The sequence below is a fragment of the Manis pentadactyla genome, chromosome 4 (genome assembly GCF_030020395.1).
Source record: "Manis pentadactyla isolate mManPen7 chromosome 4, mManPen7.hap1, whole genome shotgun sequence".
Lineage (NCBI taxonomy): Eukaryota > Metazoa > Chordata > Mammalia > Pholidota > Manidae > Manis > Manis pentadactyla.
Window position 1 is genome coordinate 40,156,308 of NC_080022.1, and position 22,077 is coordinate 40,178,384.

The window sequence follows — 22,077 nt, forward strand, 5'->3', positions numbered from 1 at the left end:
TCAATGTACATTGTGTTACTGGACAAATCTTTGGGTTTCTGTTTCTTATTTGTAAACTTTAGCGAGTCAGACTCAGACTAGGGGGCATAAATACTTTATGAAAGGTACTGGAATTGTCAGTGGGAAAATATTATAGTTGTACAGATGACTACATACCGGCCATTTGATTTCAGGCTTAAGTCACTGCTATTAAGGACTCACTGTCAAACTGGACACATAGATACTTAATACCTAAGCCCTTAATGATCTAAGATGGAGTAATGGTATCATTCAATGCAGGTCAGGGTAAATTTATTTTTTATAGCCCATGGCAGAGATTTTCAACCTTTTTGGTTTCACAGCCCCTTTACACTCTTAAAAACTATTGAGCTCACCCCAAAATTGTTTATGTGGGTTATTGCTATCAACAGGTATGTGTTAGAAATTAAAACTGAAATATTTAAAACATATTTATCAGTTCATTTAAAACAATAAACCCATTACATGTTAAAATAAATACATTTTCATGAAAAGTGACTATGTTAAAGAAGAAAAGGTTCAGTGAATAGCATTGCTTCAACAATTTTGCAAATCTCTTTAATGTCTGGCTTAATAGAATACAACTGGATTCTCATATCTACTTCTACATTAAATCAGTTATATTATCTTGATTGAAATTTATGAAGCAAATCTGACTTCACACAGATATGTAGTTGGAAAACGGAGGAGTATTTTAATAGGTAATTGTAGATATTCTTCTGCAATACATCCAACTGACAAGTGGAAGTTTCTTTGAGGTTAGATATGGGAGGAATTTGAAACCATATCAATGAGTTTTTTGTACTTTGTTATATTAAAATCCACCAGTCCATCTTGCCCTTTGAATGGATTTTTTACCCATGTATGGTTTTATAACATCATACATTGGTCATTTGGAAAATATTGGCTCACTGAGCTATGCATTTCTTCTGATGCTGTCACACCTAGTTATATATCAAAAAATGGCATTTGTTAACATCATCACTGATGCTATCAGAAAATTATTTAACCTGTCAATCTTATCATAGAGGATATCACTTTTTACTTAACAGCTCAAATTTAATCACTGGCAACAAGTACTGTCAGTTCTTTTTCTTGAAATAATAGACTCGCTTTGTTCATTGTGGAGAAAATGTCTGCCAAATACTGAGGCTATATAAACATAGAAAATGTCTGTCAGTCATTTTCAAGCAAAAAAAAAAAAAGAAAAAAAAAGACTAGTTCAGCTCAAGCAACCACACAAGTGCTTTTTTTGGAGACTACCATTCTACTCTGAAATGCAGCAGAAGTGCGTAACATAAACTGTAAAAAGGGCTAAAACTTAATAATAAAAGTAATACATTTTTTAACTGCAAGTACATGGAGGTGAAGAATGTGATCTCTATTACAGTTTTGTGTCTAGGCCTTGATTTGTGCTCAGGTGCCAGCAGTTTCACACAACATTGATTTTGTACAGCCAGTGCAAATGTCAACACAGTAAAGAAGGCAAAAAAAAACATTTTATCACTGCTATGAAAATAATTTTGACCTCACAGATCTCCTGAAAGGGACTAGGGGACCTCCAGGATCCATGGACCACTCTTTGAGAACCACTAGTTATTGTAATATTGCCTCTGACAGGGCAAATAGTAATGAAATATTATCTTCATTATCCATTTACCCAATGCAATTTGTTCCCCCAGCAGGTCTTCTTTTAATATTGTTTATGAAACCCTATTCTCTAGTTATAGGGAAAACATAAAATACCAGAGGTTTTATTTTATTTGAGTTTTGAAGGCCCTAGAACTTACATACCCCTACCTCCCATTGTATTATCCACTACAGAACTTTTGACTTAAATAGGGGCAGAAATTAAGAATCTCAGACACAAGTTTTAGCTTGGGGCACTTGAAACTTTTTCCCTGTACATAGAGAAGATACACTGTTTTCAATTTAAGCTTTGCCATGAATAAAGTAATATTGTATACTAATCCTTAGGGCACATTAGTAACAGTAAAACATAATTTCTTTTTTTTTTTTGGTAAAGAATGTGCACTGTGATTAAATTCACAGGCATTCTATAGCTTTATGCCTCAGGGTTGCATCCTAGATATGGATTCACACAAATAAGTGGAAACAACCGCTACTGTGAACAATTCGTCACTTGTTTTTCTAGATAACTATGATAAGTATTTTTTTCAACTAATCAACATTACAGCAAGAAATCAACACATATAAGAAATGTCATTTTTTACAACTGTTTGGACTTAATTGCTGGTTTAGAGAATTTACAATTCTGAACACTTAGCATGATTATCCTATGTCCCAAGGGCTGTGCAATTTTATTATTTCTGTTAGGTTTTCATGCAGCATATTTCATTTTTCATAGCACCTACCATTTTTTTAAGATAATTCTTTTTCAGTATGTCCTCTATTCTAAAATGAAGAGCTATTCACCAATACAGAGTTATTGTCAGCTTTGATGGTAAATATTACAAGGTTATCATATCACATATACAAGACACTCAACTCCCCTTGTGACAGGTACTTTACCTTGTATCACATTTAATACTTCATTAGATGATCGCTTTCCCATAATAATCAGAAAAAGTGGAAACTGATCTGTTTTTTGGGTCCGAATGGTTTGTGCAACAACACTGCCAAAGTGTCTATTGCACATTGTCAGAAATCTAAAATGAGACAAAATCCAAAGTTTAATAAATTTACAAGTACCCCAACAAAACTCATTGCTTTATTAGTTACATTAAAATTAAACTGATATCAATATGTAAAATCTTGCTATATTGAGTGTTCAACTACATTATAAATACACAGAAATGTTTATCATACAAAAAGGCAGGCAGTACACTCTACATGCTGTCTGGGACTGACAGTATAGGATTCTGACCTTAAACACTGCAAGATGCACTACCCTAAACTCTAAGAAAAATAAACAATATTTTATTTTAAGAGGAAAGAATTTCTTAACTAGGACAGCTGCTGTGTAGTACAAAGTTAAATTGACTAGCATCATTCTAGTCTAAACAGTAGTTAGCAACATTTTCACAAGTCTTTAGAATCATGAATTATACTTTAGGATTGTTTTCTTCAGTAGTGGCAGGGTCTTTTAGTTTCATACTTAATATGAGATAAAAATAATAATTCTAAGCTTTTGACCAAAAAAAGCTCAGCGATATTAGCATACTGAAGTCTAGCATTAGTATTCTTAACACGATCTGGAATAAATGAAAAAACTGATAAAGCTTTTCTCTTCTATTAGAGGACTGTTTGAAATTAGCATTTCTTTCAAGAGAAAAGGGTAGCTTATGATATGTTTTCAGATCTGATGGTAAAAAGTAAATGTCATAATAATAATGAATTATGAAAGACCAAATGCAAATATGGAATGCTTTAATAAGATCCAATTTAATAAAGTCTGTAAAAATAATGGACTTTTAATAACATAGGTCACAAAAGGCAAAACAGTGGAAATTCTGGGGACTAGCCACTGGTACTGGCTTATTAATTCTTAATTATGTTCATGAAAGGCAACTTAAATCGTGTGTTTTCTTATGCCTTATGATAATATTTTAGGTAACAACTCCTCTGAAATGTATGTTCTAGCTGATGAGCAAAGTCCTGTTGTCACATGCATTAGAAGGTAAATCTATTTGAAAAGACAAACGGCATTAAAATGTCATGTGCTCAGATTCATTTGATATCCAAATTCAAAACAGAATCAAACCTCTTAATTTTTAAAGCCAATATATTTCTATAGAAAGTCATCCCAGAAATTTAGGCTGAATCATCCACAAAACCTGTGCTGAGACTATGGAAAATAGAAGGTGTTAAGGCCACTAGAACTGCTGGCAAGAGTGTCAAGACAAGTTAGCACCACTACCGTTAAGTTCACTGGGAGGCAAGTTCATACATAAATTTAGAGCAGCATTAACCAGACCTCATGGCGATTTGAAATGACAAGGCCTAAGAATTACATTGTTGGCCATGAAATATCCATGTTCCTATGAAAATTCAGATCTTCACATTTCAGAACTATAATGGGATAAAAGGTACTCAAATAGCCTAAGGCTCCACACCAAATTTCACACCCATAAAGCTTCAATTCATCAGTGGAGATAGGTAGATCAGAAGACTAGAAAGGTAGAATCTCACTTTTCTTTCTGCTTCTTGCTAAAATATTTGAAGTCAGTCTTGATCCTGATCTGATCATTGGCAACCTCTGAAATTAAAGATGTCAAAAACCAGTTGGAATGCCATTTATTACAAAAGGGAGAAAATAAGTCCTTGTTGCTTTCACACCAATGGATTGAGTGGCTATCACACAGTAGATGCCCATCACAGCACTAGCCTCACAAGTGATATTATATACTAGCTAAACAGGATAGCCCCCCAAAAAAGGAAGAAAGGAAAGAAGCCAGGAAGAAGAAAATAAAGTAAGAAGGAAGGCTGGTAGGCAGGCAAGCTGGCTTAGTTGCTTAAGAACTCAATTTCAAGACAATTTTGCCTGGCAGTTGTGTACTTCTGAAATTATTTTTTGTGAAAATGAGCTTGAAGGGAAAACAAATAAGGAAATATAAGTATCTTGTTGGGTTTAAATTAATATATAACACAAATTTTAAAACTACACAAAACATTCAAGAGGTGCAGCCTTCAAAGGCATATTAGCCATTCAATTAACTACAAAACACAACAAAGTGATTAGTTTTCTACCAGGTATTGGCAAATCATTCTAATTTTTTGGAAGCAGTTGAGAAACATACAAGGATCACACAGTCAGTTGATGCTTTCTAGTGGCCCTAACCAACAATTTGTTCTAATCAAGGGAGAGTTTGTTAAAATTTTAATCAACCTGATTAATCTTCCTAAGATCCGAATTATGTTTACTTTAAGATTTTCAAATTGCAGTCACAGAGAGCCTGTAGGGTCGATGGACAGACCCAAATTACAAAATACCTACTGGTCAGTTCCTATCATTACAATTTATAAGAACTTCACAACACAGATATCAAATCTTTCTCAGGGCTGGGAGGCTCTGCTTCTTCCTCTCAACATCATTCACAGTGCAAAGTTATCATTCACAGCACATTACCGGCAGTAAAAACCCAGTTAAAAACATCAGAATGAAACAGACATGGGAAAACAAGTTGTTTTAAGATAAAAAATGTGGTTCTCATTAATTGTGGGATTTTCTTTATTTTGAAGAGACAAAGTGCACCAGTGCACCCAGTGGCAACAACAACGTCAACCTAACTGCATATAGTGTTCATCAGATTCATGTGTCAGGAATGGTTTCCACGGCACCTGGATTCCTGCAATCTTAAACCCAAAGGGGGAAGCAATGAAAACTGCTCTGGGGCAAGGAAAAATGGCTTTGTTTTTTATTTACAAAAGATTTCAATAAATTAAACAACCTACTCATCACAGACTTCTTAAAGAGGGGCAATAACAAGTTGCCATATCAACACCCAAAGCCAAAAGCTAGAGTGAAAAATTTTAAGACAAAGAATAAACACCCTCACTAGGGGGTAAAATGAGAGGAGGAGGAAGGGTTGAGAAAATGAGTGAAGAGAAAATGGTTAATCAAAAATGAGGTATAATAAAGCAACTCATTGGTCCCTGGGAAATGGGTGGTGGTGGTAGGATTAGGCAGTGGGAAGTCTCAATCTTTGGCCTTAGTGAAGAAACACTACAATCAGTATCTAACATTCACTAGTTTCTGCTTTTGAGATCTAAAATTGGGAATATAAGATAAAGTTTTATCTCTAAAGTTTGGGGAGAAAACAGAACATTTGATGGCTAGCATATATTAATCATTAATAAAATTTTTAGTCTCTGAAGCACAAATCTTCTCTATCGCACAAATGGAAACCAGAATTACTAATAAATCAGATACGGGAAAAGGTAATCTCACTTTAATTCAAAACAGGATATAGTTTAGTTTCTTTCAATGGAAGCATAATTAATCATGAGTTACTGACTTTTACTAAGTTATAATCCAACATAAAATATATACTAAATGAAACAGCAATTTAGAGAGGGTCATGAAATTCTACAAACATTTACCAACTATACACCAGGTAATGTGAAGGGAGGCACATCTGATTAAAAAATGGAGGCCACAAAAATGCCAGCAACTCCGTGTGAGAAGATGTAAAGTGGGTTTAACACTTACCTTTAAAACACTTACATTCTCACAGGATACAGCAAACACTCAGAATTATGCTTAGTCTATGATAGGTCCTTAAATATGGTAGCTATTTTATTATTATTAATTGCAAGGTGATGTTTACATTTTTATCATAATTACTTTCAGGACTAAAATGATACCTATACCTACAGGCCAACACTGGAAGATATTTTTTGCACTGTTTAAGATAAAGCATCAAAGAGTTGCTGACTAAAATAGTCATTGGTTTTATTTTCATTCAGAGAATGAAAGGATAGGTATTGATATTTGGAAATTAAGAAAATACAGGTTGCTTCAGCTGTGTAACACTACAAAACTTTACACATTTAAAAATGGATATGAAACTAAAATCACTTCTTTTTAAATACATTTATGTTTAGTAATGGTAATCAATTAAAACCAAGAATTTCTACAACTTCCTGATAATGAGTGAACCATTACTCCAAAATGGGAGGTTATTGAGAAGAAATTCATGCACAGCAGTGCTTACAGAACTTCTCCAATATTACCCAAAAGTTTAAGGCAAGTCTTTTGTATACACTTCCTTAGCTGCAGCTGCTAACCTTATACTCCTTTTTTTGAAATCACTTTGGTTTAAGGAAGCTCTTCCCTTTAAAACCTATCAAAATAGTGGTTTTTTGCTATAGTAATAAGCCTATTTACACAAATTCATTCATGTGTCCAGGATTTGTTCAATCACATTTATATATGTCAGTAGAAAAACCAGAATGTAAGATAAACAAGAGACCTAAGAGATCATCTATATATCCAACCAACAAACAATTCTTCCTTCTCCTTTTTCTTTTAACAGGGAAATTAAAGCCGAGGTCCTCTGAGACTTGTTAAGTTGCTAGCACTGTCAAACATACCAAAACCAGGCGAGCCAAAGAGTTTTGTCTTCTACCACAGCGTCATTTCCACAAGTCTGCATGCGTACCCTATTGTTCAGCCTTATCTAGAATTCCCAATGGAAATGATCTTCAGCACCCCTGGCACATGCCCCTCGTCCTTTGAGGGTACCTTTGATTTCTGGAAATAGTCCTAAGTCTTTGTTTCAAACAATTAAGCAAACGAGGTACATGACTAAGCTGGGGCACACTGACTGGGGCAGTCATCTTCAAGCTTAAATGGCTTAGGAATCATCTAGGGAATTTAAAAAATTTAAAAGGCAAGTTCCTCAGCCCCATCCCTCAGAGATTCTGATTCAATATACCTGGGGTAAGGTCCAAGAAACTGCTTTAAAAGCTGCCAACCAACCCCAGGTGACTGTGATACAAGAAGTTAATGAACCACACTTTGAGAAACACTGCTTTCAGGACACAGGAATCCTTTCCTTGTAAAGCTTTAAGCTGTCTCTAAAGTTCTTAAAGTTATATCCACTGGGCAATGGTAGCTTCAGTGGACCAAGTGTCAGTCTGTGAGCTCCAACTGATAGAGGAAAAACAAAGCAGGGAAGGGGGGGCTGCAATATAAAATAGAGCAGTCAAACAAAGTCTCACTGAACATTGATAATTGATCAAAGACCTTCAGGAAGAAGTGAAACACATATCTCTGGGAAGAAAATTCTAGGCAGAGAACAGCAAATACAAAAACATTGAAGTTGGACATTATCTAGTGTATGTGGAAGGTAACAAGAAGATTAGTATAACTGGAGCAGAGTGAAGCATAAAAGACAAAATTGGTAATTTTAACTATTTCTACATGGTAAAAACATCATAACAAGGCCAAATGATAAATCATAAATGTGGAAAATTCTGAATTTCATACCACAGAAAAAGAGCTCATTTCCCTAATATACAAAGAACTCTTACAAAACAATAAGGAAAAGAAAAACAAACAATAAATGAAAACAACTCCCAGAAACAGAAATGGCTCATATACATGTGAAAAGATACTTAAAATTACTTATAATGAATTAACTGTCGTTAATGCTACAATAAGAGACTATTTTTCATCTGTTAGATCAGTAATGATAAAAAAATTTGCTAACACCTTGCATTTGCAAGCTTGTTGTATCCTGTTAGCAGGAGTAAAATTGGTACCACTCCCCTATGGGCAATTTGCCAATATCTATTAAAATTAATACTCTTAACCTGTCACTCCTACATCTGGCAATTTAGCCTATAGATGTATTTTCATGTGAAAATCACCTATGTGTAGTTATTTACTGTTGGCTTGTAGTAGGAGAATATTGGACATAACTCAAATGTCCACCTGCAGGATCTGGGTAAATAAATAACAGTATCTCATGGAATTAAAAGGACTACTATGTAGCTATAAAATAGAAAAAGGTCTTTATGAAACGATACAGAACATCTTTTTTTAAAATTAAAGTACCATTGACATACAATCTTATGAAGGTTTCACATAAGCAACATTGTGGTTACTACATTCAGCCATATTGTCAAGTCCCCCCACAAACACCCCATTTGCAGTCACTGTCCATCAGTGTAGTGAGATGCTACAGAGTCATTACTTGTCTTCTCTGTGCTGTACTGCCGTCCCCGTGACCCGCCTACATTATGTGTGTTAATCATAATGCCTCTTAATCCCCTCACCCCTCCCTCCCCACCCAACTTCCCCACTTCCTTTTGGTAACTGCTAGTTCCTTCTTGGAGTCTGTGAGTCTGCTGCTGTTTTGCTCCTTCACTTTTGCTTTGTAGTTATACTCTACAAATGAGCAAAATCATTTGGTACTTGTTTTTCTCCACTTGGCTTATTTCACTGAGCATATAATACCCTCTAGCTTCATCCATCTTGTTGCAAATGTAGGATTTGTTTCTTTCATATGGCTGACTAATATTCCATTGTGTATATGTACCACATCTTCTTTATCCATTCATCTACTGATGGACACTTAGGTTGCTTCCATATCTTTAAGATACGATGTTAGTGGAAGAAGCACGGTGTTAAAAAGTATTTACGATTTGTGTAAAATTGGGGAAACTCTCTTACAGAAATAAAAATTGCATGTAATATCAATTCCATAAACTTTAACACAATACTAATCACATTTGCCTATTTCTTTTCAGTGTTTTGTTCAAATATATCTTTTCCTTTTTGTGGTAATCACAATATGGGTAGATACATTTTTTATCCTTCTACACAATAGTAATGAACCAGCATTTCAAATGGCTGAATAATATTCCATTGAGTAGAATTGTATGTTGCCATATCCTTAATGATTCACCTATAGCTAGATTTCTCTATTTTTTATCATAAATAAAACTTGGATATTCTGAAGTACTTCCTTAGGAAAAAATGTCTGTGAAGTGGAATTACAGGGTAAAAGGGTAAAATCATTTAATGTCTATTTATACATATAATCATTTATTTTCTAAAAGGATGGTATAATGCCTCTCCACCAAAATGCAAATATTATATGTTTGTTAGAGAACACAACCAAATTAAAGGCAAATTTAAGAAAACACAGGATACAATTTTGGAAAGATTTAATCTAAAAAGCATCTCTCATCTGTTTGAAGCTTAGACTTCCCAGTAACAGTAAACTGTTAAATTGTCTCAATAGATGAGTAGTCTATTAGTTTAGAATGAGCTTAAAAAAACCAAACAACTTCTTAATCTATCTCCTTGTTATCATCTATAAATCACTTAAGAGGTTTTAAGGCACTGACATTTTAATGACAGGGCTATAGTTAACCTACAGGAACTAAGGATATTTTGGGTTTGGTATACCAAGGCCCCTAACAGGAAACATAATCTGGTATGTAACTGGGGCCTAGATTTAGTGGTTCAGATTAAGTACTGGAGGGAATCAGAGCAGGGAATGGGGTTCAGAAGTCAGGGAGAACTTTGTGTTCCAGATGGTGCTCCTGGACAGCTATTAGGACGACAGGATCATCTCTTATTCACCGCAGTATTCCCAGCACATAGTGACCAACCTGTGTATCTATCTGTTGTATGAATGGGCCAATTCATGCTTCAGTAACCTTCATCTCCACTCTGATAATGCTGACCATACAAACTTCCTTTTCCTCGTTCAACCACTTCCGAATCAGTTTAATTAAGACAGTTGGCAGGAATTATCATGGTCTCTAAAGCCTCTTTCACAGTATTACCACCTCCATAGGTCATTTGGAACCTCAAAATAAACAGGTATTGGTCTGTAAAACTCCCGAATCTAAGCTTCCATCCTGATTTTTAAGCATACTGTAGTTTATACATAATTTCATCCTTTCATTACCTACTGACTGAAAATATGACTTAGAGGAGGTATGAAATATTCAAATACTAACATATTAGAGAAAGTAGGAATTATTACAAGCAACAGATGATTGTGGAAAGAACAAAGCCATTAAAGTCAAACAAACCCGATTTTGTCACCTACTAGTTGTTTCTTTGGATAATTTAAATCTTCCTGAACCTTGGCTTTCTAATATATAAAATGAAGAGAATGATACCTACACTTTTGGAATTGGTCTGCAGATTAATTAATATTATTTATTCTTTTCCTCCCTTTTATGTGTTTCAGAGTCAAAATTAGTACCCCCCCCCACCATAAACAAAAATTTAAGGGTATGGCAAAATGTTCCAAAAAATAAGTTAGAACAGCAATCTCAGTCATATCACTAAAAGAATTATGCTTATCACCATGCTTGGCTCTATATTTTATTGCTACAATATGCATCTGCATCATCTTCAGACCAGATCATGTCCTACTCTCAGGTAAAGATTTGAAGTAAAGATAAATATTTTTTCATGTTGTCATGTTCTCTGACTTTTCCCAGCTGCAAAATTGGAGACTTTGCAGTTTTATGATAGAAAAGCTTTTCAGCATCATTTATTTCAGAGTTGGTCAGTTTCTTGGAACCTTAATATTTATACATAATTTCCTTATATATTTGAAAATAATTATCATTCTAATAGATACAAAAATGTGGGAGAGTATTACTAGAAATCTCATACACAGGAGGAAAGTCTTTAAAAGATAAATGGCCAACAGCCCAGAATATTGGCACTTCAGTCACTTGTCCAAGCTTTCAAGCAAGATTTGATTACCATCCAGAACTTGACAAAGGCTCACTTGAGAGAGCTGGTGTTTAACAGATAGTTGAATGGACAGGGAGACAATGTAGGCTTTTCCTGTTGAGCTCTATACTTCTTATGAGTTAGACCATCAAAAAAGAACACTTAAGGACCATATCACCTAGGCATTTCAAAGAATTACCATTACTGAAAAAAGATTTAATATTTAAAATGCTTTTACAGGGACTGAAATAAGAAGCATCTATTTAAAATAATCTGTCTTACACAAAACAATAGTAGAAAATAATTGTCTATTATGTTTCCTAATGACTCTCAAATGGAAGACCACTGAATAAAATTCTCCTTTGAATTCAGTGCTGGAAAATTTTGGGATGAATTATTAGGCTTTCTTTTATCAGACAATGAAAACTAAATGATAAACCATAAACTCTATAGCACAGTACATGGCATATAATAGAAACTCAATAAATACATACTGAATGGATAGATGAATAAATGAGGATATGCCTACCACCTTCCTTTTTTCTCTTTTAGCTGTCAGAATTACAGAGCTGAATTCAGTATTTATGTATAAAATTTACATCAACCCAGGTGTTTATAAATGCTCATTATTTGCCACTTTGAATTGGTTTTCATCTGACTTTAATTTTATGTTCCTGTTTTCTACTACATTTATTCTTGTGTAGCTATTTATCCACTTTTTAAATAGGCAAATTTTAAATGGTAAATGAAAAAAAAACAGACATATATATAGGAGAGAAAATAAGGGAAGGAAAAAAGTTTTCCCAATTCAAGCTTGTATATGGTACAGTAAATGCTTAATGGATACTTTACAGGACAAAGAAATGGATAGGTAGTATAATGGGACAGTAAAAAGCTAGAATGAATAATGTTAAAAATGGCTATGATATGAGGAACCTGCATCCCTAAAGACAACACTGACTTTCAAAAAATACAGACCAGTAAACTTGACCTTAGTCCCCTACAAAAATCTAGAAAAGTCACTTAGTTTATGAACACATAGGAAGAAACCAGTAGTAATGACTAGGAGAAGACAGCATGGATTATTAAGAGCAGAACAAGCCCAACTAACCATCAGGCTGAGAACTCATGAGCATTCCATAAAATTCGACTGTCTGGAATTCAATAAGGCATATGACAAGGTGTCTCAAAGTAACAGGGTAAGATTCAGATATGTAGGCTAAGTTAGATAAATTCTCTGTCACCAGGAAATTGAACCTGTAGAATGCTATCAAACTGAGAGGGACTCAAAGAGTTTACAATTTGGCTTTATCCTGTCAACAGCTGCATAGATCTCTAAGATAAATAAATCAAATTTATATTTCAAATATATGTATATATGTGTGCATACACACACACACACACACACACACACACACACACACTAAGCAGTTACTCTGTACCAGACTTAAAAAAAACAATTATCTCATCTAATTCTAATAATAACTGAGGGATATGGTTTTTATTTCCAGTTCCAAGAAAGAAACTGCAACTAGGTAGCCTAGAGGCATAGCCTGAATTCCAATCCTCATCTGACTAAATCCAAAGCTCATTTATACTCTTAATCACTATAATGTCCTGAATTCTTATAACATCCAATAGATAATTATTGAGCATTGAAGTAAGATACAAAAGTGAAAAAGATCAGTGTGATTCTTCTCCTTATGAAGCTTATATTCTAAGGGAAGAAGTATAAAAAAAATTTAAAATAAACAATAGTAATGGGTAATTATGAAAAAGTTCGAGAGTACTGTGAACAAGAATAATGGTGGAGAAGCCCTCTCTAAAAAGGGTCAACGGGTCTTTTTGAAGAGGAGACATTAAACAGACCTGAAGAACAGAAAATAAAAGTTATTTCTGTCTGATGACTTCTGTTTTCTCAATAAACTAGTGAGGGTAGCTGTCAAGGGGAACAGAGAAGGACATGAGATATTTACTGAATGAAGAGTAATATGAAACAGACATCTTACCCAGGGACACTAGAGAATAACAACAGGCTTGTTCAGCATCATTAAGTACTCACTTGAAGGTTGTGCTTATTAAAAAAAAAATCAGGGAAAATGTAATTATCTCCAATTGTTCAACTGCAAGGGAACAGGCATATAGGAAGTAAACAGCTGGGTTGAACAAAGTGAGTGCAATGGAGGGAGACAGAGGTAAGGGAGTTTGAAGTATTACAGGAAGTGATAATGATGGACTTGAGATCTCAAAAGACAAGGAGGTAAATGTAGACTGGAGATAGGAAAAGGCTGATGGAATGAAGTGGTGGGGTCAATAGATTGGAGGGCATGATGAGATAGATTGGAGGGCATGATGAGATCAAAAAACTTAAAAAAAAAAATCAGGGAAAATGTAATTATCTCCAATTGTTCAACTGCAAGGGAACAGGCATATAGGAAGTAAACAGCTGGGTTGAACAAAGTGAGTGCAATGGAGGGAGACAGAGGTAAGGGAGTTTGAAGTATTACAGGAAGTGATAATGATGGACTTGAGATCTCAAAAGACAAGGAGGTAAATGTAGACTGGAGATAGGAAAAGGCTGATGGAATGAAGTGGTGGGGTCAATAGATTGGAGGGCATGATGAGATAGATTGGAGGGCATGATGAGATCAAAAAACTTTAGAACTGGTGATACTTGAGCAAGGCTAAGTGTGATAGGAAGTGCTGGTCAGAGCTGGATGGTTGAAATCAAAATATATGAGGTGATATAGTTTCTCTTGATAATCCCTTCTGCTGTGGTAAGAAGAAAAGAAATTTTCTAGAGTTGGACATGTCTAGGAACTGAGAGGATTATCAACAACAATAACAGGATGGTAAGGAGTTAAGACATAAAACTTATGAGTGATAAAACTTGAGAGTTAATAAAACCCAGACTTCAAAATATCTTGTCAATCAATTGCATCAATAGAGAATGACAGAAATCGGGCTTAATAACATCTCAGACCCAGCCTATTCTGGGCAGCTCATACCTGAAAAACTGATCGGGGGTTTTAGTTGTCTCTCTCAGTTCAATAGAAGCTAATCATAAAATTACAGAATAGAATGAACATAGCACCACACAAACCTGTTTTGGAGCACTAAGCTTGATTCTACATACTATGAGAATGGGCTGGGTCTAGACATCCTGTCATATGAAGAACAATGGAAAGGAACAAACACACTTGATAGGAAAATTAGGACAAACAAGACAGGTGTGGTTAAACTGACAAAAGACTGTAATGTAGAAGAGAAGTTAGGCTTATTCCAAGGCCAAAATTAGAATCAAAAGGGAAAAAGTTGCAGACGCTCGCTACAGGAAGCACTGCAGCAAAAGCCTTTTCCAGCTTTTAGAGAAGATCAAAAATATTATCTTTTGAAGCTTTCATTTCTCTGTCCCTAGCTGTATTCAGGGAGAGATTGTAGTAACATCAGTGAAGCACATTATAGGGGGAAATGCCTGCATAGCTGCAAATTGGATGCAGAGTAAGAATGCTTCTAACCCTCAACCCTAAGATTTGGTGAATCCTGTGTTTATTTGTTCCCTTAGCAAAAGGTACACGTCTTACATTTCTCTTACATCCTCTACAGGGCTTTGCACATAGTTATTGAGTACATTTTTGCTGTTGAATAATCCAACCTGACAAGGTTATGGGACAAGCAGCATTATGTAGCAGGAAAGTGTAGGTAGATTTGCGATTTATATCTGGTACAACCATTTGCATGACCTTGGGCAAGTTACAGAACCTCTCTGAGCCAAATGGTTTCCTCTTATGTGAAATTGGATGTTTGCTATTTACTTTGCAGAACGATGGTTAAGTAATACATACAGAGTGAGGACTAAATGAGCTCATATATATAGTGTATGGCACATAGTACGTACAATTATTGTTTGCAGCTGTTATGTGTTCTGATTCTTTTAAAAAGCAGTGTGATAGTCTTGCTCTTAGCTATTGATACCTTCTTAGTAGAGGCTCCTGTCACAAATGGTATGTGTGTGAAGGATAGTTCTAAGTGTAAGGAAGCTGTCTTTTTGATGGAAAAGTAGAAAATGATTGTGGCTTCCTTAGCTATACCCCACTCAGGCCTCTGACTAGATCATCGCAAGCTGAAAAGGGCAGTATGCTATAACCTACTTACAAACTTTACTAACATTCATTTTTAAAATGAAATCTTCCTTACCTCTCATTTTTCTATTGAAAATGATTGTGTCCAAGTTAACAGAAAGTCATAGGATTTTAGAGAAAAAGGTCAAAGGTCTCAGGTTAATAGGTCAGCCCCCTATTTTCATAGATTAAAAGAAAATCTAGAAATGTACCACTAATATTCTCTTGTCTAATATACCTGTGTTCTTCATACTCCCACACTGATGGCCTCTTCTTTTTTTTCCTTGATTGAAGTATCATTGATATATAATCTTATATCAGCTTCAAACGTACAACACAGTGGTTTTAACAGTTACCCATATTATTAATTCCTCACCCCCACTAGGGCAGTTACTATCTGTCAACAAAGAAAGATGTTACAGAATCATTGACTGTATTTTCCATGCTGTATTACTATCCTCATGACCAACTTAAATTATGATTGAGACTTCTTGTGTTCCTTTATCCCCCTCTTTTTCCACACCCACTCACCCCAACTCCTCCCCCATGGCAACCACTATTCACTTCCTAGTGTCTGAGTCTACTATTTTGTTACTTCTGTTCTGCTTTGTTTTATATTCCACAAATAAGTGAAATCATATGGTATTTGTCTTTCTCCACCTGGCTTACTTCACTGAGTATAATACCTGCTAGATCCGTTCATACTGTTGCAAATGGCAGTACTGTTCTTTTTATGGCTGAATAAATATCCCATTATATATATGTGCTACATCTTTATCCATTCATCTACTGAGGGACACTTAGGTTGCTTCCATATCTTGGCTACTGCAAACAGTGTGGTGACAAACATAGGGGTGTATTATCTTTTTGAATCAGGAATTTTGTTTTCTTTGGGTAAATTCCTAGAAGTGGGTTTACTGGATCAAATGGTATTTCTATTTTCAGTTTTTTGAGAAACCTCCATATTGCATTCCACAGCAGTTGTACCAATTGAGATCCCCACCAACAGTGTAGGAGGGTTCCCATTTCTCCACATCCTTGCTAACATTTGTTATTTCTTATCTTTTCAAAAGTGGCCATTCTAGCTGGTGTGAGGTCGTATCTCATTGTGGTTTTGATTTGCATTTCCCTGATGATTAGCGATGTGGAGCATCTTTTCATGTGTCTGTTGGCCACCTGCATTTCTTGTTGAGGGAAATGTCTGTTCAGGTCCTCTGCCCATCTTTTAATCGGATTATTGTTTTTGGGGTGTTGAGGCATATGAGTTCTTTATATATTTTGAATGTTAACCCCTTATAGGAATGAATTGCTTATGAATATATTCTCCCATATTGTAGGTTGCTTTTTTGTTCTGCTGATGGTGCCCTTTGCTGTACAGAAACTTTTTAGTTTGATATAGTCCCACGTGTTCATTTTTTATTTTGTTTCCCTTGCCTGAGATGTGCCCAGGAAAAATATTGCTCATACTTATGTTCAAGAGATTTTTGCCTATGTTTTTTCTAAGAGTTTTATAGTTTCATGACTTACATTTAGGTCTTTGATCCATTTCAAGTTTACTTCTGTGTATGGAGTTAGAGAGTTAGACAGTAACCCAGTTTCATTCTCTTGCATATAGCTGTCCCGCCACAAGTTATTGAAGAGGCTGTCTTTTCTCCATTGTATATTCATGGCTCTTCTATCATATATTAATTCACAATATATGCATGGGCTTACATCTGGGGTCTGTATTCTGTTCCATTGATCTATAGGTCTGTTCTTATACAAGTAACATACTGTTTTGATTACTTTAGATTTGTAGTATAGCTTGAAATCAGGGAGTATAATCCCCCCAGCTTTCTTCATCTTTCTCAGGACTGCTTTGGCTATTAGGGGTCTTCTGTGGTTCCATATGAATTTTAGAACTATTTGCTCTAGTTCACTGAAAAATGCCATTGGTATTTTGATAGGGATTGCATTGAATCTGTGAATTACTTTGGGCAGGATGGCCATTTTGACATTAATTCTTCCTATCCATGAGCAAGGGACAGAGTTCCATTTATTTGTGTCTTCTTTAATTTCTCTCATGACTGTCTTACAGCTTTCAGAGTAGGTCTTTTACTTCCTTGGTTAGGTTTATTCCTGGGTATTCTATTCTTTTTTGATGCAATTATAAATGGAATTGTTTTCCTGATTTCTCTTTCTGCTAGTAGCATATAGGAACTCAACATATTTTGTGTCCTGCAACTTTGCTGAATCAAGTTGTAATAGTTTTTTGGTGGACACTTTTGGGTTTTCTATGTCTAATATGCCATTTGCAAATAGTGACAGTTTAACTTCTTCTTTACCAATCTGGATGCCTTTTATCTCTTTGTGTTGTCTGACTGCCATGGCTAGGACTTCCAGTATTTGCCTCTTATTTCTTAATTGATTTATATTTTATGTCTGATATTCTGCATAAACAGTGAGGAAAAACAGCTGTATTGAAAACTCACACTCTTTCAAGAATAGCAACTGATATTTTCAGTGTGTAGGTTTTGCTTTAAGAACTAATAATAAGGAAATATTTGCATAGCTTTTGTAATAGCCAAATAATAAACTTTTGTTGCTGTAGTTGTTGAGTAATTCATTTATTTATATTATTTGATATGATACTGGAACTGAGCAATATATTTTCTCAGACTGAGATATAGCAATCAGAGTTTCTTTATTGTTCATGTAAACTTGCCTCATTCTTTCTTCAGTTATGGGTGTAGAAAAAAAGCATGTTGAAGAGGACTTTCTTGGTGTTGATCATGTATTGAGGAAGGAAAAGATACATGAAAGGAGTCTGTTTAGGAAGATTCTTTAAATCACTGCTGTGGCTACAGACTGAATCAGCCAAGAAAAGAAAAATTAACAGATGGCTTTAAAAAAAAATCCCTTTAGTTTAGCCCTTTATTTGTAAATAATTTAAAACTATCCTCTCCCTTTTCTCTTTTACTATAATGTAATCAAATTCAAGTACAAATGACACCAAATTGATTCCCTAATGAATTATCTAAACATCTAAGAGACAGGATTCCCCCTTAATCCACAATTTCAGACTAATAGTTATTTTCTCTTTCAATTTTTGGTGATCTATACTTAGCAGATTAGATCATTAAGATTATTGGGTATTAAAGTCTCTTTAAGTATCTCTATAGAGTGACAGGCAAATACTGGAAAAATGTCAAAGGAACCAGTTTCCACAGGTAGTTTTACATGACTGAACTAACATGTTTCCTTTCTTTTCCTGTGTGTTTACTCCCAGAATTTATGGAAGAGGAGATATATGCTGCTGGTTTAAGTGGCATAGGTGATAGGATAAGTAAAAATTCTTTCAGAAACAACCTTGAATATAAAAATTCTTAACACTGAAAAAGCAGTTAGTAAAATAAACAAATTTCTTGAGATTTTCTTAATTTCAGACAAGAAGAAAAGCAAAAGACATGATGGGGTATATAACTTTCTTTTTAAAAGAAGTTATGTCATTTCAGAAATGTCTTATTTTTAGAATTTGTTTCACTAGATAATTTATGTTTTATAATCTACATAAACACTGGATTAAAAGTACTGTGGAACCCCTGGAAGGTTAGCTTGATCCCCTGCCTCCATTTTGTGTCCTCCATCTTGAATAACTATGTCCCCTACATGACCCCCTGCCTCCATTTTGTTCTGTGTCCTCCATCTTGAGTAAGAAGTTTCCCGCTCAAGCCACACCCATTCCCACGGAAACCGTGTCCAGCAACCTGTGCAACAAGACCCTGACCCTCCTCAGCCAATCAGGTAAGGTCACAATAAACCACCCCCTTGGAAAGCCCCTACCTGTTTTTTGCTACATCTGCTAACTGTTAATTACTTTCCAAAAGTATAAAAGCAAAAAGGGAACTTTGTCCAGGGTCTCAGACGGAGTCCTGTGTTTTGATGGGCCACTGAGATCCTAGTTCAAACTAGCAATAAAGACCTGTTTTGCTCTTGCATCTCACGACTGGGCCTGGTGACTGCGACTCCACACGGGGGACTCAAGGAAACTGGGCACAACAGTACCTCTGGCATTTTGTATTTATTTGAATCTGCACATTCTAAACATACTAGGAAAACTAGCTATTGGGAGTGAATATTTGCACGTAACTATACATGAGTACAGAAAGTCACAGAACAAGAAAGGATTTGGAAACAAACACAAAGGGAAAAAAGGCTTGGCAGTAAGCTCAAACTTTACATATCTTAAGAAGGCAATGAGTTTTAAAAAATCTGAGACTCTCACAATGCAGACACCTAGAATACTCAGAGCACAGAGTGTTCTGCAGAAATTCCAAGAACACCAAGAGAGTAACAAGAAAGGTCTAATGCATTAGAAAAGTAAAATTTCATAAAAACTTACAGTGTAGTAACTGTCTTATGAATAATATTACCACTGCATCCTTCTTTTCTATCAACAGATTTCACACAGACTGTGAAAATACACAGACAACTGTATCTGAGTTAAATGAATATTTCTTAAATAGCATTAATTAATGTTGAGGAAAAAAACAATTTTTTTTTTACACAAATGTTTGATTTAGATACAATGTATTATGATTGTAGTACTAGGTGGTGGTGTGGGAAGTTTTTGGATCAGAGTAGAAAAGGCTTGTAAAAAACTGGTATTTAAAATTACCTCAAAGAATATTTTTAAAAGGTTAGTGCTGTATTTTATGAAGAGTCAAGAATGCACTGTAAACAGCTGAGCCATCCTCTACACACAGACGGGCTTGTTCTCAGCCGCAAGAGGCCATCACGTTTCATCCTTTCCCTCTTTCCTTCCTCTCAGTACTATCAGGAAACTATTCACAAGTGTACCGTTGGACAATGCTGAGCAGTAATTATGACTTGCTGACAAAGAGATATGAACAATTACTGAGCCCATTTTGAAACCCTATACTAATAAAGTCATTAGATGCTGCCCTTGCCATGATCCCTCTAAAAGCTTCCGAAGTTACAAGAACACACGGCATTGTTTGCAGGGACAATTGCTGCTGGCAGAACGCAAACCTTGAGTTAAACCATGCTGCAAATTGATCTTGACATTCTGTTAAGACCGCCACTAAAAATCAAAAGCAGAGGAGAAAAGGAGAAAATGAGTGGGTAGGATGTAATCATGGAACAGGAGGGGTTCCTCCTCACCTTCTCTCCTCCCTCTTCACAAAACAAACCAGGGAGAAAATGACAAACTCTCCTGGTGTTTTGGAACCTTTATTTTAAAGCATTAATTAAGCCCTTGACCTGGGATGTGTAGGATAGCAATACATTCCCTTTAAAAGTACTGGAACGAAAATGTAGCACAAAGGGAATGAAGAAGTTTGGGGAAAATTATGTGGAAATCTGGCATGAAGGCTCTCTGGAAGTCTTAGTACCCAGACCACAACATGTCCATCTGTTTCATCAGCTACTTTTACAGAATCCATATCTGCTTTAGGGTAGCAGCTGGAAATTAACACTCCTTGTGTCTCCCATACAGACCCCACACCTGGGCTATATTTGCTGGATCAAATGGAAGTATATAGAGTTAGAATAACATGGTCAGCTAGGCTTCAGCCAGGCTTGAACCACTGAGTAGTTTGGAATTAAGGGTAAGCTACTGTGAATATGGATAATTACAGAGACGGAAAGTGCAGGTGAAGACAACCTCCTGATAAGAGGTTTAAGTCAATTAACTCTTGCCAAAGATTAAGTAATGTAAAAAACTATCACTTGAATTTTAAGGCTAATAAGTACCCGTCAGCCCAGCAGAAGTTTACAGTGACCTAAAATAGTGTCCCCAAGGGCATTTAGTTCAAAAGCTAATAATGACAGACAACAGAATTCTGTGAACATTGGTGATAACTGTGTATGCAAAATTTAACACAATGTATGCATATGTTACATGCAACCTGTGTAACTCAGGCACTGTCAGCAATTCCTAGGGAACTGTTTGCAGCAACTGAACACTGCTTAGAAATAGGGTGCAATGCCTGACTGACTGATTTAACACTTTGTAGCATGTACACTGGTGTGCAAAACATGTTCACCTCAGGAACTTACTCACATACAAGCAAGTTATTCTTCAGCACTCATAGCTGGCTGATTATCCAGCTGGCACCATCCTAGTCAAATTCAGTGTTTAAATTTTCTAGAATTAGATAATCTAAACCAATATCTGTAGTGAGATATTTGCCTTGTGTGCCCTCCTAGTCAGAAAAAGAGCTATCCATTAACTCACTTATTACCAGTTAATATTGGTGATTTAATGTGCCACGTAAGTTATGTGGCTTTCCTTGATGATGCAACTTCAGCCAGGAACCTATAACTTAGCAATGAGCACACTCATATGCCAATGTTCTTATGCACTCTGTAGGTATCCAAATAGCTCTAAAAGAGGGAAGCAAAGTAACACTTATTGTGCTAATGCATTATATAGTGCTTTCCAGATTTCATTCTGATGTTGCCCAAATGGAACTTGCCTGGCTGCTTGGCATTATCTCACCATGTAGCCAGTCTGGCACTCTGCTCCTACGGACATGGTTGCTTTAATCAGTGCCACCACTATTGCAGAAGGTTTAGAGTAACATCCCAGAATGGCCCAATTTGAGAGGCCAATTGCTTCAGGGGTATCACAGAGATTGGGTGAGTCTGGGGAAGAAACTCTAGAACCACTGGGTGAACTCATTTGGGCTGGAATTCAAGCCTCTTTTCAGATGGCCTGTAGGTACCTGGGTACTCGAGCATAGGCCACAGAATTCTGGG

At 35.7% G+C, this 22,077-nt stretch overlaps 1 protein-coding gene across 2 annotated transcripts in view; it reads right to left on the reverse strand.

The window, feature by feature from the left end:
• Positions 1 to 22,077, reverse strand: part of FAF1 (Fas associated factor 1) — a 559,668-nt gene that overhangs the window by 102,705 nt on the left and 434,886 nt on the right. For both annotated transcript variants that reach the window (XM_057500197.1, XM_036892803.2), the window contains exon 14: positions 2,551 to 2,687. In XM_057500197.1, the coding sequence (XP_057356180.1) occupies positions 2,551 to 2,687 (137 nt within the window). The remainder of the gene's footprint in view (positions 1 to 2,550; positions 2,688 to 22,077) is intronic.